This window comes from Lepidochelys kempii, chromosome 1, assembly GCF_965140285.1.
Source record: "Lepidochelys kempii isolate rLepKem1 chromosome 1, rLepKem1.hap1, whole genome shotgun sequence".
Taxonomy (NCBI): domain Eukaryota; kingdom Metazoa; phylum Chordata; order Testudines; family Cheloniidae; genus Lepidochelys; species Lepidochelys kempii.
Genome location: NC_136380.1, coordinates 229,699,411 through 229,712,161, shown reverse-complemented (window position 1 = coordinate 229,712,161; position 12,751 = coordinate 229,699,411). Strand labels below are relative to the sequence as shown.

Here is a 12,751-nt window from a genome sequence, read left to right as displayed (position 1 = left end):
TTGGACACGCTGAACAAGCAGCTTGAAATTGTTCTCTTGTAACTGCAGTGAGAGTGCTTGTAATAAGTGCAACCACTACATCCTCATCCTCCGGTGGACCATCTGGTGAAGGCAAAGGCAGGCGAGAAAGGCAATCAGCGACCATATTTTGGTTTCCAGGCTTACATTCCAGTTCATAATTGAAAGAGAGTAGTCTTGCAGACCATCGAGCAATATGATATCCTGCTCTTCCCAGTCCTTTCATGGGGAGCAACGTCGTCAAAGGGCTGTGGTCTGTGCGCAACTTGAACGTGTGGCCCAACAGGTAAGTTCCCCATTTTCCAGTAGCCCAGACACAAGCAAGTGCTTCTTTTTCGACTGTAGAATATTTTCTCTCAGCATTACTTAGTGTCCTTGAAGCAAATGCAACAGTCCTCTCTGTGTTGTCCTCATGCAGTTGTGGGAGAACAGCCCCAAGTCCATAATCAGAAGCATTAGTAGTTACAATTGTGGGCAATGCAGGACTGAATAGTGCAAGTATTGCACTATGTACAATAAGTCTTTCTGGTGCATCCGTTGTCCACACTAAGGTTGAACTTCTCCATAGTAATTCCCGTAACAGTTCAATGACAGAAGCATAATTGGGAATGAATTTTGCATACCAGGAGATAAGACCCAAGAAGGAACGCAAGGTTTGCAAATCTGTTGGAGGAGGAGCATTTGAAATTGCCAGGATATGATCTGGATCAGGTTTTAGTCCAGCCTGTGAAATTGTATGCCCCAGAATTTCACCTATTGGACCAGAATTGGACCTATTGCGCTGGATGCCTGGTATGCTGATGCAGTTTAGTACAGGCTGCAGGTTATTGTCATGCTCCTCAGAAGTATTTCCAAACATGATAATATCATCCAGATAGCACTGAACTCCATGTTGATTCTTCAGAATCAATGACATCATTTTTTAAAAGGCACTTGGGGCAGATGCGAGACAGTATGGAACATATTTAAAACAAAATAGTCCCTCATGTGTAATAAATGCTGTGAAGTCTCTGCTATCTTCATGCAACATAACCTGGTGGTATGCGCTCTGCAAATCAAGAGTGGAAAACATCTTTGCTCCACGGAGTTCTGCAAACATTTCTTCTATGTGAGGAAGAGGATGACTGTCAATCACAATTGCTTTATTTGGCTCCCTTAAGTCCACACAAAGGCGAATGCCTCCACCCTTCTTCTGCGTCACTACTATAGGTGAAACTCATTCCGAGAAGTTGATCTCTTCAATAATGTCCTTTCAATAAAGTTTGCTAAGTTCCTCTGAAACAGCTTCCCTGACTGAAAATGGTAAGCACCGTAACTTCTGTCATACAGGCATCACATTATTCTGCATTTTAACTTTATGCAAAATCCCATAAGCACAGCCGAGTTTCTCCTCAACCTGGTGTTGGGTCCCAGCTGAAACTGGTGAGTGTACCACAAGAGTGCTTTGCTGAGGAAGATCAACTCGTCCATTAACTACCCTGAGATTTAAAGCAGCCAATAAATCTCTGCCAAAGATAGGAGTGCCTTTGTGGACAATGTAGAACTCTGCAGTTACACAGCAATCGCCAAAAGTAATTCTTACTGGCAGGGAGCCATGTACTGGAATATGGTTTTTCAAATAGCACACCAAGTGAAGTTTGGGTTCAGTAAGAGGCACATCTTTAAAGTAATGCAGATAGATGGAATCAGGTAGTATAGATACTGCTGAGCCAGTGTCCAACATTAGCTGAATAGAGTGTGGTTTGCCTGAGGGTATGGCAGAAACGTTTACAGTGTACTTTATCTGTTCTGGAATATGTGCAGTAGTGACTTTGTCCACGCTCAGCACAGTAACATCTGGTATTGTAACTGCATGCACCTGTTGATTAAACGGGCTACTGCGACATACTTTAGCAAAATGTCCAATCTTTTTACAATGATTGCACTGAGCTACTTTTGCCGGACATCCTGTATAGCTTACAAGGTGTTGTGGGGATCCACAGCGAAAACATGCTTTTACTGTATTTTGAATTTGCTGATTCGGTGGTTTTTCATTAGTTTTCCTCTTGCCATTGTGTGTCTGCAGTGGTAGTGAACTTTTCTGCAAAGCAGTCACAGTCTGGACTGTGCCTCCTGTATCTATGCTCCTTATTTTGGCTTCAGCTGTAGCTGACTCAATCTGAGTAGCAATGGTTATTGTTTTTTCTAGTGTAAGTTGTGGTTCTAAAAGTAAGCGTTCTCTTACATGAAGCATGGTTGTTTTCTCAGTGAGCTGGTCTCTAATCATCTCATCTGCCACATTCCCAAAGTCACAAATTACAATCAGACTCCTCAGTGAAGCAATATGCTGCATTAAAGTTTCCCCTGGTTTCTGCTCACACTGCAAAATCTGAAGTGATTAGCTACTACATTCACTTTTGGCACAAAAAAATTCTTTAATGCAGTCTCATATTTATCATCTGCAAGGGGAAAAGTGTAAAATATACGCTGCCCTTCTGCTCCAAAGCAGTGGATTAGCAGAGCACGCTTTCTTACTTCAGAAATCTCTGTAGCACTGATTGCAAGCAGATAAGTCTCAGACATATGGATCCAGGTAGTAAAAGCAATTGGAGGCTCACCTGGGCTTTGCAGAAAGGGTGCAGGTGGGTTCAGAGGCAGAAGATCCATCCTCATTGCCAAAATGTTGTATCAACCAGGCAAGGTACTAACAAGCTTCAACAGGACTTTATTTTCAAAGTGGAAACCTCTTTACCAAGCTGCTGCTGCACCCTCTGTAGCTTTCTCCCAGCCTCTCGACTCCTCCCCGCTCCTTCCTGTTTCTTGTCCTTTCAGACTCCCAACAACCAGTGCTCCCAAATCTAATAATTATAAGCAACATCTAAACACCACACTCCTCAGGTGAGTATTTTTGCTGCTTTTGTTAAAAGCTGTTTCAGGTGACCAGTCTTACCTGAATCTAACTTTTTTTTTAATGTTTGGAGACACTTCACTGTTTGAATCAATATTTCCTTCCTTGCTTTTTTGTGCTTTTGTATAAAGTAATCAAGGAGAAAATCCTGCCCCTGACTCCGAGACTACGGAGGCTCTCTTAGCAGCAAACCCACTGAACTTTCATTGTGCAAAGGGACCACTTTCCCTTTGAGCAGTGCTTTGACCCTCTGTATTCTCAGGATTTGGGTACAAGGGATGAGCACCCCTGTGGGGCACAGAGCCCTGCTCTGCTGGAGCACTCAGTGCAGTAGCATGCAGGCAGTGCACCCTCTAGTCTTCCCCTTCCCATAGTGAGGGGAGTACAGAAAGGACTACACAGGCTGCTCCAGCCATTGGGCTGTCTTAACTTCTTCAGATTGGCTCTTAAGCCACTCGCTAAATAGACGGAGATGATTCATTTTGTTCATCTTTATATACATCTGCTTAGCATCTGGCCAGCTTCTTGCACTGAGTGCTGTATTTAGGATGTGCCACAAAAAATCCAGAATGTAATGGCCATTCTCCCCATACAGTATTACTTCCCTCCCATGTTTTCACCAGCTCTTCTGATAGTGGTCTACTGCAAAACTGTTATTGCAAGTGGCTAGAAAGAAAATAATCCCATGTTCAGATCTAGCTTCATAGCTTTGATCATGCATTTGAAATATTCCAAATCTTTTCCTAGCTTTTCTTTGCATTTCTAAATATTTAAGAATTATTATGAAGGTGGCTAGGCTTACTTATGGAAAATAAAAGTGGTGATTGTTATGTCACAAAATCACTTGGACTAGACGGGACATCAAGTGGGTCATGTAGTCCATCCTCTTGTACTGTAGCTGCATGTATTTCATTATAACAACACTGTTCACTTCTATAGAACCTTCCATCTGAATATCTCAAACTGTTTTACAAGCATGAATGAGTTCAACCCTTGTGAGGTGAGAATTATTATCCTCTCTTTTACAGTTAAAGAAAAAATGGCATTAAGACCCAATTTTTAGAAATGTGTGTGCACAAATTCCCACACAATCACAGTAATTGATACAAACATGTCCCTGTTAAATGGATGAAGGGCATATATGGAGGAGCAGAGTAAAGTTTGGTTTGGGAATAATCAATGTGCCATTTTATAGGTGAATATTTATTTAAGAGATTGTATGAATACTAAGTGTATCTGAACATTTATTTATTTCGCTGGTTAATTTCCATACATTGAAATGCTTGGTGGTTTTAATTAAAATTTTCCTGGAATATATATGTAGCAGTAACCTTACTTTTAAATTGATAGCAGTTTCTATTAATATACTTGAATATACATATCACCTCTGTTTCAGAATTCCTTAAAAAAATAACACAGAACCTGGGAAATTAAGTGTACCAGAACCCTAATTAGGACTTTGGGGGATATTTTCAATTAATAAATTCCATAATAAGAAGATATCTAAGCTGATTCTTTTGTGATATGACATACTCAACATGAAAATGTAAATGTTACTCTCCAGTTAGTTGCATATAGCCAAATGAATAAAAGCTATGACATTAATAATAAACTATATTCAGCTATGATTGATAGGCTTTTCTGCAGTGAGGAAAGATTGTCTTGGGTACAATCTGTCCTAACAGCTCTGCGATATGTTAATATTTTACTCAGACTAGAGAAAAAGATATATTCAGATGTCCACCATATAAGAGGGGTACATGGGCTGAGGATGTTACTGCAGCCTTGAGGTTGCAACAGAAGCTGTAAAATAGGAAGGATTTTATTGTCTCCTCCCAATATATGTGCCAAGCCTGTGCCAATCAGTGTAGGGAGCAGGATTTGCACAAGGTTATGTCCTAGGATGCTTTTTTGCTTACATGAAAATCTTGGGGTGAGGTGGGACATGATACATAATGCTCCAGAGGGCATAGAACATTCTTCTGGTGAGCTCTGTGCCATGGCAAATATTTTCTATGATACGGTATCTCTGGTTGGCTTAACTGATGTCCAAGTATAATAAAAGATTACTACATTGATGTTGGATATTTTTTACTCCATCAGAGAAAAATCTATCTTACACATAGCCATTCCACTATTACCTGAATTATCAGAAGAAGGTACTAGAGTTTTTTCCACACAACATGGAGTCCAGAGATCTTAGGCTGGATAGTTCACAGCCTGTCCCCTTGTGTCGCTGTTTACTTTCATGCAAAGTGAATGGCCTAAAATGCTGTTTTTCTGACTTGGTATCTTTTTTTTTTTTACAACTCTGCACAAATTTTACTGATTACCCAAGATGCACTAAAGTGAAGAATCAGGCCCCTTAAATGAATCCAGCCCCGTTATTCAAGCCAGCAACATCTAGAACTGAGAGTACCAGTACCATTTATGTAATGCCAGAACTTAACTTATAAAGTAAATAACCATTTTAGCAATCAGTTTCTGGTACTATCCACCCCTACGGTACCTTTTCCTTTAAGAGGGACTCCAGCTGACTTAATGTCATGGTTTGGCTGTCTTGGCTATCATTCCATCTAAAAATAAACAATATTAGCAAAAGGATTAGACATAAGGCAAATGCATTACATTACTGTTGTAGACCAACAATGGCCCAATTATTGATATCAGTGAGAGTTTTACCTAAGTATGGAATGAGTAAAGACTGCAGGAATGGGCCTCCACACTGATCCTGCACAGGGCTCTGGGCCTGGCTGCATTGCACTGCTCCACTGGCACAAAGTAGTCCTGAATCTGGTGGATCAAGCTCCCAGATGATCTCCCCGTGCAAGTGGATTCTTGAGCAATGTAGAGACATTGTAGCTCCTACACCTTGCACCTGACAATGTGGAGGAAGAGGCTGGAGGACAATAGCATAGCTTCCCAGTGCCTAAGCAATCCCCAGCTGTTATAACAGCCCATTGGGACCATTGGCAGCTGATACTGATATGTGGCTGGGGCAGGGAACAAGACTGACACACACAGGAGTCCTAGAATCAGGTGAGCACAAAGGACATCTCTGTACCTCAATGCCCAGCTGCATTGAGTGCTCCTCAGCCATAAATGAGGATCTAGCCCTTTGCATTTATATAATCATTGTCAATGATCTTTTAACATGTGAGGTCTTTTAGAAAAAGAATGGCCAAACTTTCACCCATTTACTTACATCAAAATCACAGACCAAGTCATTTTCACAATTAACAATTAACAAATTTTATTTTTCTCAATGGATCCAACAGATTCTAAATTCCTGTTTTCCCAGGCTCTTCCCCTAACTAAGGGCTTGACCCTGCAAATACTTATGCAAGAAAGTACTCAGGTGTGTATTTGCAGGATCAAGTGCTAAAGACCAAATTCTGCCCTGACTTACAGCCTACTGGGTTCATTGAGATTGTGTGGGCTTTAAATCAAGGCAGAAACCAGCCCTAAGCTCCCTCTTACAAAATTTTCTCTGGAAAAACAGCACCTGCAGTGCCCTCCTGTGGAAAACTCCTGTAAGTGAAGCTACAGCTATCCCACATTTAGTTTTCTTCACAACATTTTCTGATTTACATTGCATGTAGTTTTAATACAAGTCTACAAGTATTTGGCCGGTCAAAATGCAGCATTTTCTAATTATAGGTTTGATTCTGTTCCCTTTCACCAGTATAAACCAAGAGTTTATGAACTAAACTCATTCGGATTCCATGCGGAAGTGAGAGGAAAATCAGGCCCCACATGTTTAACCTATTCATTATTTTTTCCATGATATAAAAAGGGATTAATCTTTCATTTTGAGCATGAGCCTTCATTCTCTATTTAATTAGTTTTTGCTAATTAATCACAATCCCTTGTTTCTCTGGAAGAAAGCAGCCTTAAATTCCCTCCTCCCATTTTCTGCCTCCCTTCCTCTCCTCCTCTCCCTTCCTCCTGCTTCCTTTCAGTGGACTACTCCCACTGTTGTTTCCCCTTCATTCTCTGGGAGGTTAGTTAACTTTACACTTGACGGTAAAAGAGCTGGGTCAGAATCTGTAGAATAATTTCTAAGGCAACTGTCTGTCAGAGCCTGGATCATCTGCTCCCACAGTCAAACCTGCAGGAGAGGGAATCTATGAAAGGAAATCTCCATGAGGATCCCATTGCAGAGACCTTACCCTGTCATCCCAAAAGGGAGGGGGAATTAGGGGGGAAAGGGAGGAGGTTAAATTATATCATGCTTTTGGAGCAAAGCTACTAGGTAAATGTAGGATTCGTTTTACAGTATAATGTACAGTATGGTACTCAGAGAATGCTTTGCATTATATAGTACCTCTCAGATGTCCCTCATGTGACGGGAAGGCACCCATTTTAATCCCAAAGTTACCTACCTACCACACAAAATTGGTACCTCCACACTTTTATTGCTGAAAGTGATTTACATCAGAAGTAAAGAAGGATTTAAAAGTGAAGCTCCAGAGAGGAGAAAGTTACTCACCTTGTGCAGTAACTGAGGTTCTTCAAGAGTTGTCCCTGTGAATGCTCCACGCCAGGTGAAGGTATGTCCCTGTGCCTTTGCTCGGAGAGTTTTGCAGCATGTCCATATAGGTCGTGCACACATGGTGCCTATTTTGCATGCCGTTGGCGCCTCAATAGTGCACGCATGACCCAGACTCCTCAGTTCCTTCTCTACCACGGAGCCTACTCCAAACTCCAAAGTAGAGGAGAGGAGGGTGGGCAGTGGAGCACCCACAGGGACACTCATCTAGAAGAACCTCAGTTACTGTACAAGGTGAGTAACTGTCTCTTCAAGAGAGAGAGATGTCCCTGTAGGTGCTCCACTCTAGGTGACTGAAGAGCAGTGCCCACCTAGGATGGTAGTGGCTTCGGAGTTGGTAAAATAGCTGTTGATAGTACAGCTCAGCCAAGTTGAGTATCCACCTGAGGACCTTGCATAACAGCATAATGTTTAGCAAAGATGTGTTCAGAGGCCCAGGTGGCAGCTTTGCAAATGTCTATAAGAGGAACATTGCTTAGAAATGCCACTGATGTCAATATTGATATGGAAGAGTGCATCTTGATTCCCATTGGAGGTTGTGTGCCTCTTAATTGATGACATAGTTGAATGCAGCCAGATATCCATTTAGATGTTCTTTGAGTGGATATAGAGTTACCCTTAGAGCATTCTGCAATAGAGATAAAAGGTTTCTGTGAGACTCTAAATGGCTTGGTCCTATCGAGGTAAAAAGACAATACTCTCCGAACATCAATGTGTGCATTTTGGCTTCAAAAGTGTTGGCGTGTGGTTTAGGAAAGAAAGTTGGTAGTTGACTGGTTGATTGATGTGAAGGATGAATGTACTTTGGGAAGGAATTTGGGATGGGTTGGCAAAGTGACTCTATCTTTAAAAAAGATAGTATATGGTAGGTCTGCCATCAGTACCCTGATTTCTCCCACACGTCTAGATGATGTGATTGCTATCAGAAATGCCACTTTCATGGACAGGTGTAGTAGGGAGTAGGTTACTAAAGGTTTGAACGGTTTATGCATCAGGACCAAGCTTTTTGTTAGGACCAAGCTTAAGTCCCATGGTTGCTTGGGTGGTCTCACGTCCAGACAGAGAGTTTGGATACCCTTAAAGAATTGCTTTGTGATAGGGTGAGCAAAGATTGTAGTGTCACCAATTTTTTGGTGGAAGGTAGCGATAGCTGTAAGATGCACCTTTACTGAGCTGAGGGAAACACCAGATTGTTTCAGTTCCAGGAGGTAGTCCAATATCATTGGAAGAGGTGCAAATGTTGCAATGGTTTGTCTGGTGGAACACCATGTCGTAAATTTCCTTCATTTGTGGAGATAGATGCTATGTCTAGTATGTTTGCTACTTTGTAGCAGCACTCTCTGGACCTACTCAGAGCAATTTAACTCATCATTAGAGAACCATGCCTTGAGATGTAGCATGGGTTAATACGTCTATCTGTAGAGGGAGTGTGATTGGGGTATGTCCAGACATCTGTGTTACGTACAGATACCACGCTTGTCTCGGCTATGTGGGGGCTATTAAGATTACCGTGGCCCTCTTGATCCTTCTCTTCAGCACCACTCTGGTTAGTAATGGTATCGGTGGGAACGTGTATAGAAGGTCTGAGTTCCAATTGATCATGAACGCATTCCCCCATCAATTCCTCAGACTGGACCTGGAGCTGAATTTGGGGCATTTCATGTTGTGTGCTGTCGTGAATAGGTCCATTTGTGGGTAACCCCAAGTTCGGAATATGTCTTCCAAGATGGCATTGTTTAACTCCCATTCGTGATTGAGGAGAAAACATCTGCTGGGTTCATCTGCCATGGTGTTATGGCATCCAGGTAGGTAGGAAGCTGAGATAGGGATATTGTGCTGGATGCACCAATTCCAGAGTCTCATAGCCTCAGCACATAGTGAATGCAATCAGGCTCCCCCTTGTCTGTTAATGTAAAACATACAGGCGATGTTGCCACTCATTACTCTGATGTTTGGGTTTCTTATGAGTGGCAGGAAGTGGAGGCAGGCATTGCGAAGTTCTGGCAGGTTTATGTGTAGCCTTGTCTCTGTTGTGGACCATAGTCCCTGAACTGTGTGATGTTGGATGTGTGCTCCCCATCTGATAAGGGATGCAGCCATTGTGATCATAAGCGATGGAGAATCTTGTGTGAATGGGATACCCAAGAACAGATTGTGTGATGGAGTCCACCAGGTTAGTGAATCCTTGACCTTGGGGGCATACTTAATCGTATGTTAACCTGTGTTTGGTTGGTCTGTAAATGGTTGCTAGCCAGCCTTGTAGACAGGGCATGTAGGCAGCGCTACAAACATGAATGCCGCCACGTGGCCCAGTAGTTGTAGGCATTTGTGGTCAGTGATCTGTGGACTGTTCCGAACTGTGGATCGGAGTGTCTTTATAGTGTTGAATCTCTCTTGTGGAAGTGATGCCATTGCCACCCTCGAATCAAAGTGAGTGCCAATGAACTCCAGTTGTTGAGTTGGTTTTATTGTAGATTTGTTTATGTTTATTTGTAGGCCAAGACTCTGGAAACAGTGTGTGGTCGTTTGAGTTAATTGAATGGTGTCCGATGGGGTGCGTGACTTTAGGAGACAGTCGTCCAGGTAAGGAAAAATTATTATTTCTTGTTTTCTCAAGTGCGCCATTACTACCATGAGAATCTTTGAGAAAACATGAGGCTCTGTTGACAGGCCGAAAGGTACAACCTTGTACTGGTAGTGGTCTGTGCCCAAAGTAAACCTCAGAAAATGTCTGTGGGCAGGGTGTACAGTGACATGAAAATAAGCATCCTGCAGGTGGAGGGCTGAAAACCAGTCCCTCTGCTCCAGTGCTGGTATTACTATTGTTAAGGTAACCATCCTGAATCTTTGCTTTTTCACGAACTTGTTCAATTGCCTGAGATCAAGGATGGGTTACCACCCCCCACTTTTCTTTTGTGTTAAAAAACAGTGGGAGTAAAACCCCTTCCCTCTGTGTTGAGCAGGACAGTCTCCACTGCCCCTCTTCTACCTCTTGGCGAAGCAATTTATCGTGAGAGAGGTCCCTGAAAAGGGACAAGGAGGGGGTGGGAAAGGAGTATAGACAAGAAAGGAATGGTATAGCCAATCGGATGACTTCTAGGGCCCATTTGTTTTTGGTGCTTGCCACCCAATTGGCATCGAAGGGGAGCAAATGGTCTCCAAAGAGCTGGATGGTTGGTGGAAGCTCTGGAATGGGTGAAAGGTCTTCTAGACCCTCTACCAAGACTTCAGATTTGCTTATTTGAGGAAGGTGGTTGGGACGTTGCTGGTAGTGGAGGGCGTTGTCGTTGTGGTCTCTGTCTCTGTCATTGTTACCGCTGTTCATTGTATAACCTTTGATGTTGCTGTGTGTATGCCAGCTATCTAGGGTACTGATACGGTTGATACGTGTATTGTTTCCTTCTTGTGGCAGGTGTATGGACACCAAGGGACCGAACGGTGGCCTGTGAATCCTTCATGGTGTGCAGCACTTCATTTGTTTTGGCTGAAAACAATTTTTCTCCATCAAAAGGGACATCTTTGACAGTATTTTGTGGCTCCCGGGGGAATGACGAAGAACTGAAGCAGGAGGCTCAGCGCATGACTACGTCTATAGTGGTGGACCTGGCGGCCATGTCAGCGGTATCCAGTGAGGACTATAGAGCCATGTGTGAGATCACCTGCCCTTCAGAGACCAGAGCTTTGAATTGTTATCTCTTTTCCTCATGAATGTCATTAATAAATTCCATAAATTTACCATAATTCTTGTGGTCATACTTGGGAAGTAATGCTGCATAATTCACCACTCTGAATTGTGGCGTAGATGAAGAGTATACTTTGCAGCTGAATAGGTCCAATCTCTTACTCTCCTTATTGGAGGGAGTGGACCGAAAATGTTGTTTACTCCTTTGGTTGGCCATTTCCACTACCAGCGAATTGGGTGCTGGGTGTGTGAAAAGAAATTCAGATCCCTTGGAGGGAACGTAATATTTTCGGTCTGCCCTTTTGCAGATTGGGGGTATTGTGGCTGAAATTTACCACACCGTCTAGGCAGGTTCCATGATAGCTCCATTGATTGGTAATGCTATCTTGGAGGAGGCCGATGTCTGTAAGATATCAGTTAACTCATGCTGAGTTTCCGGCACTTCCACCAGAGCGATCTTAAGCTCGTTAGCCTCTCTTTTGAATAAGTCCTGAAAGTGGGTAAAATAGTCTGCTGTGGTTGGTGGTGGAGGCAAAATAGCCTCGTCTCATGAGAAAGATGAGTTGTTATTGGTTGGCGAGGTGTCACGAGCAGTGCCCTCTATCTGTTGTACCATGGGCTCCTCTCATGTTTCCAATGCTACAGACCATGAAGGTGGAGGTGGAGATCTGGTGTCATCCCTACGTGGACTGGGGCAGCTGCTATGGTGTCTTCTATAAGACTTCCAGGGACTCCAGTATGGCCAATGACCTGGGAAGGGCATGGTGGTCCCATCCATGGGTGGCCATACCAAGGTGGTACATCATAAGAATATGAGGACCGTGATCTTAATAGTCCGGTAGCAATAAGTGTCTTAATCAGGGAAGAATGGTGTTGGGAGAATGCCTCTTCAATCTCAACATCTTCATGTCTGGAAAACTGTGATGGTATCAGAGACAGCTGACGATGCAGTACTGACGGTCCCAGTGAGACATTCGGTGCCCAATAAAGGAGATTCTGGAGTTGGGGAGACCAACAGATCTTTCTGATGCATGAAAAGCCACTGTGCCGAGAGCATCGGTGCCAAGGGGCAGGGTGCCAATTGTACCAGTACTCAAGTAACTTGTGCCAGCACCTTCACACTGAGCACATTAGTCTGCAGCACAGGAATAGGAGCGGTTGTCAGTACCATCTCCTTTGGCGCTATTGACGGTGCCATGGTGGAGGCAGGCAGCTTAAAGCTATTAGCCTCGGCACTGGAGCAGGGGGTACTGACGGCGGCCGCTGCATGGACCGTGCCGGAGGTGCCTGGAGCATTATAGGTGCTGAGCTGTGGAGCAGTCGGCACCGATTTGGTCGATGACCATTTTGAGGTGATGTCCTCTCTATGAGGCTAGGAAGCTGGCTGCTATTTTGCCATTTTTTTGTCCCTAGGGAACAATGGTGTTGAGGAGACTGGTGACCTCTGCCGAGAAAAGGGTTCCTGCCCAGGGTTGGAGGCTGGTCTGAGGGCCTTTTCCATGAGGATGAGTTTAAGCCTCAGGTCCCCATCTTTTCGTGCCCTAGCCTTCAGTTTATTACAATGGGCACATTTCTGGGGAATGTGGGATTCCCCCAGGCAACAGACACATTG

General features: G+C 43.5%; 1 protein-coding gene across 1 annotated transcript in view; it reads right to left on the bottom strand.

Moving 5' to 3' along the window:
• EFCAB6 (EF-hand calcium binding domain 6) overlaps positions 1–12,751 on the bottom strand; it is a 135,408-nt gene that overhangs the window by 113,156 nt on the left and 9,501 nt on the right. The window contains exon 4 of the mRNA XM_078851486.1: positions 5,415–5,481. Within this exon, the coding sequence (XP_078707612.1) occupies positions 5,415–5,481 (67 nt within the window). The remainder of the gene's footprint in view (positions 1–5,414; positions 5,482–12,751) is intronic.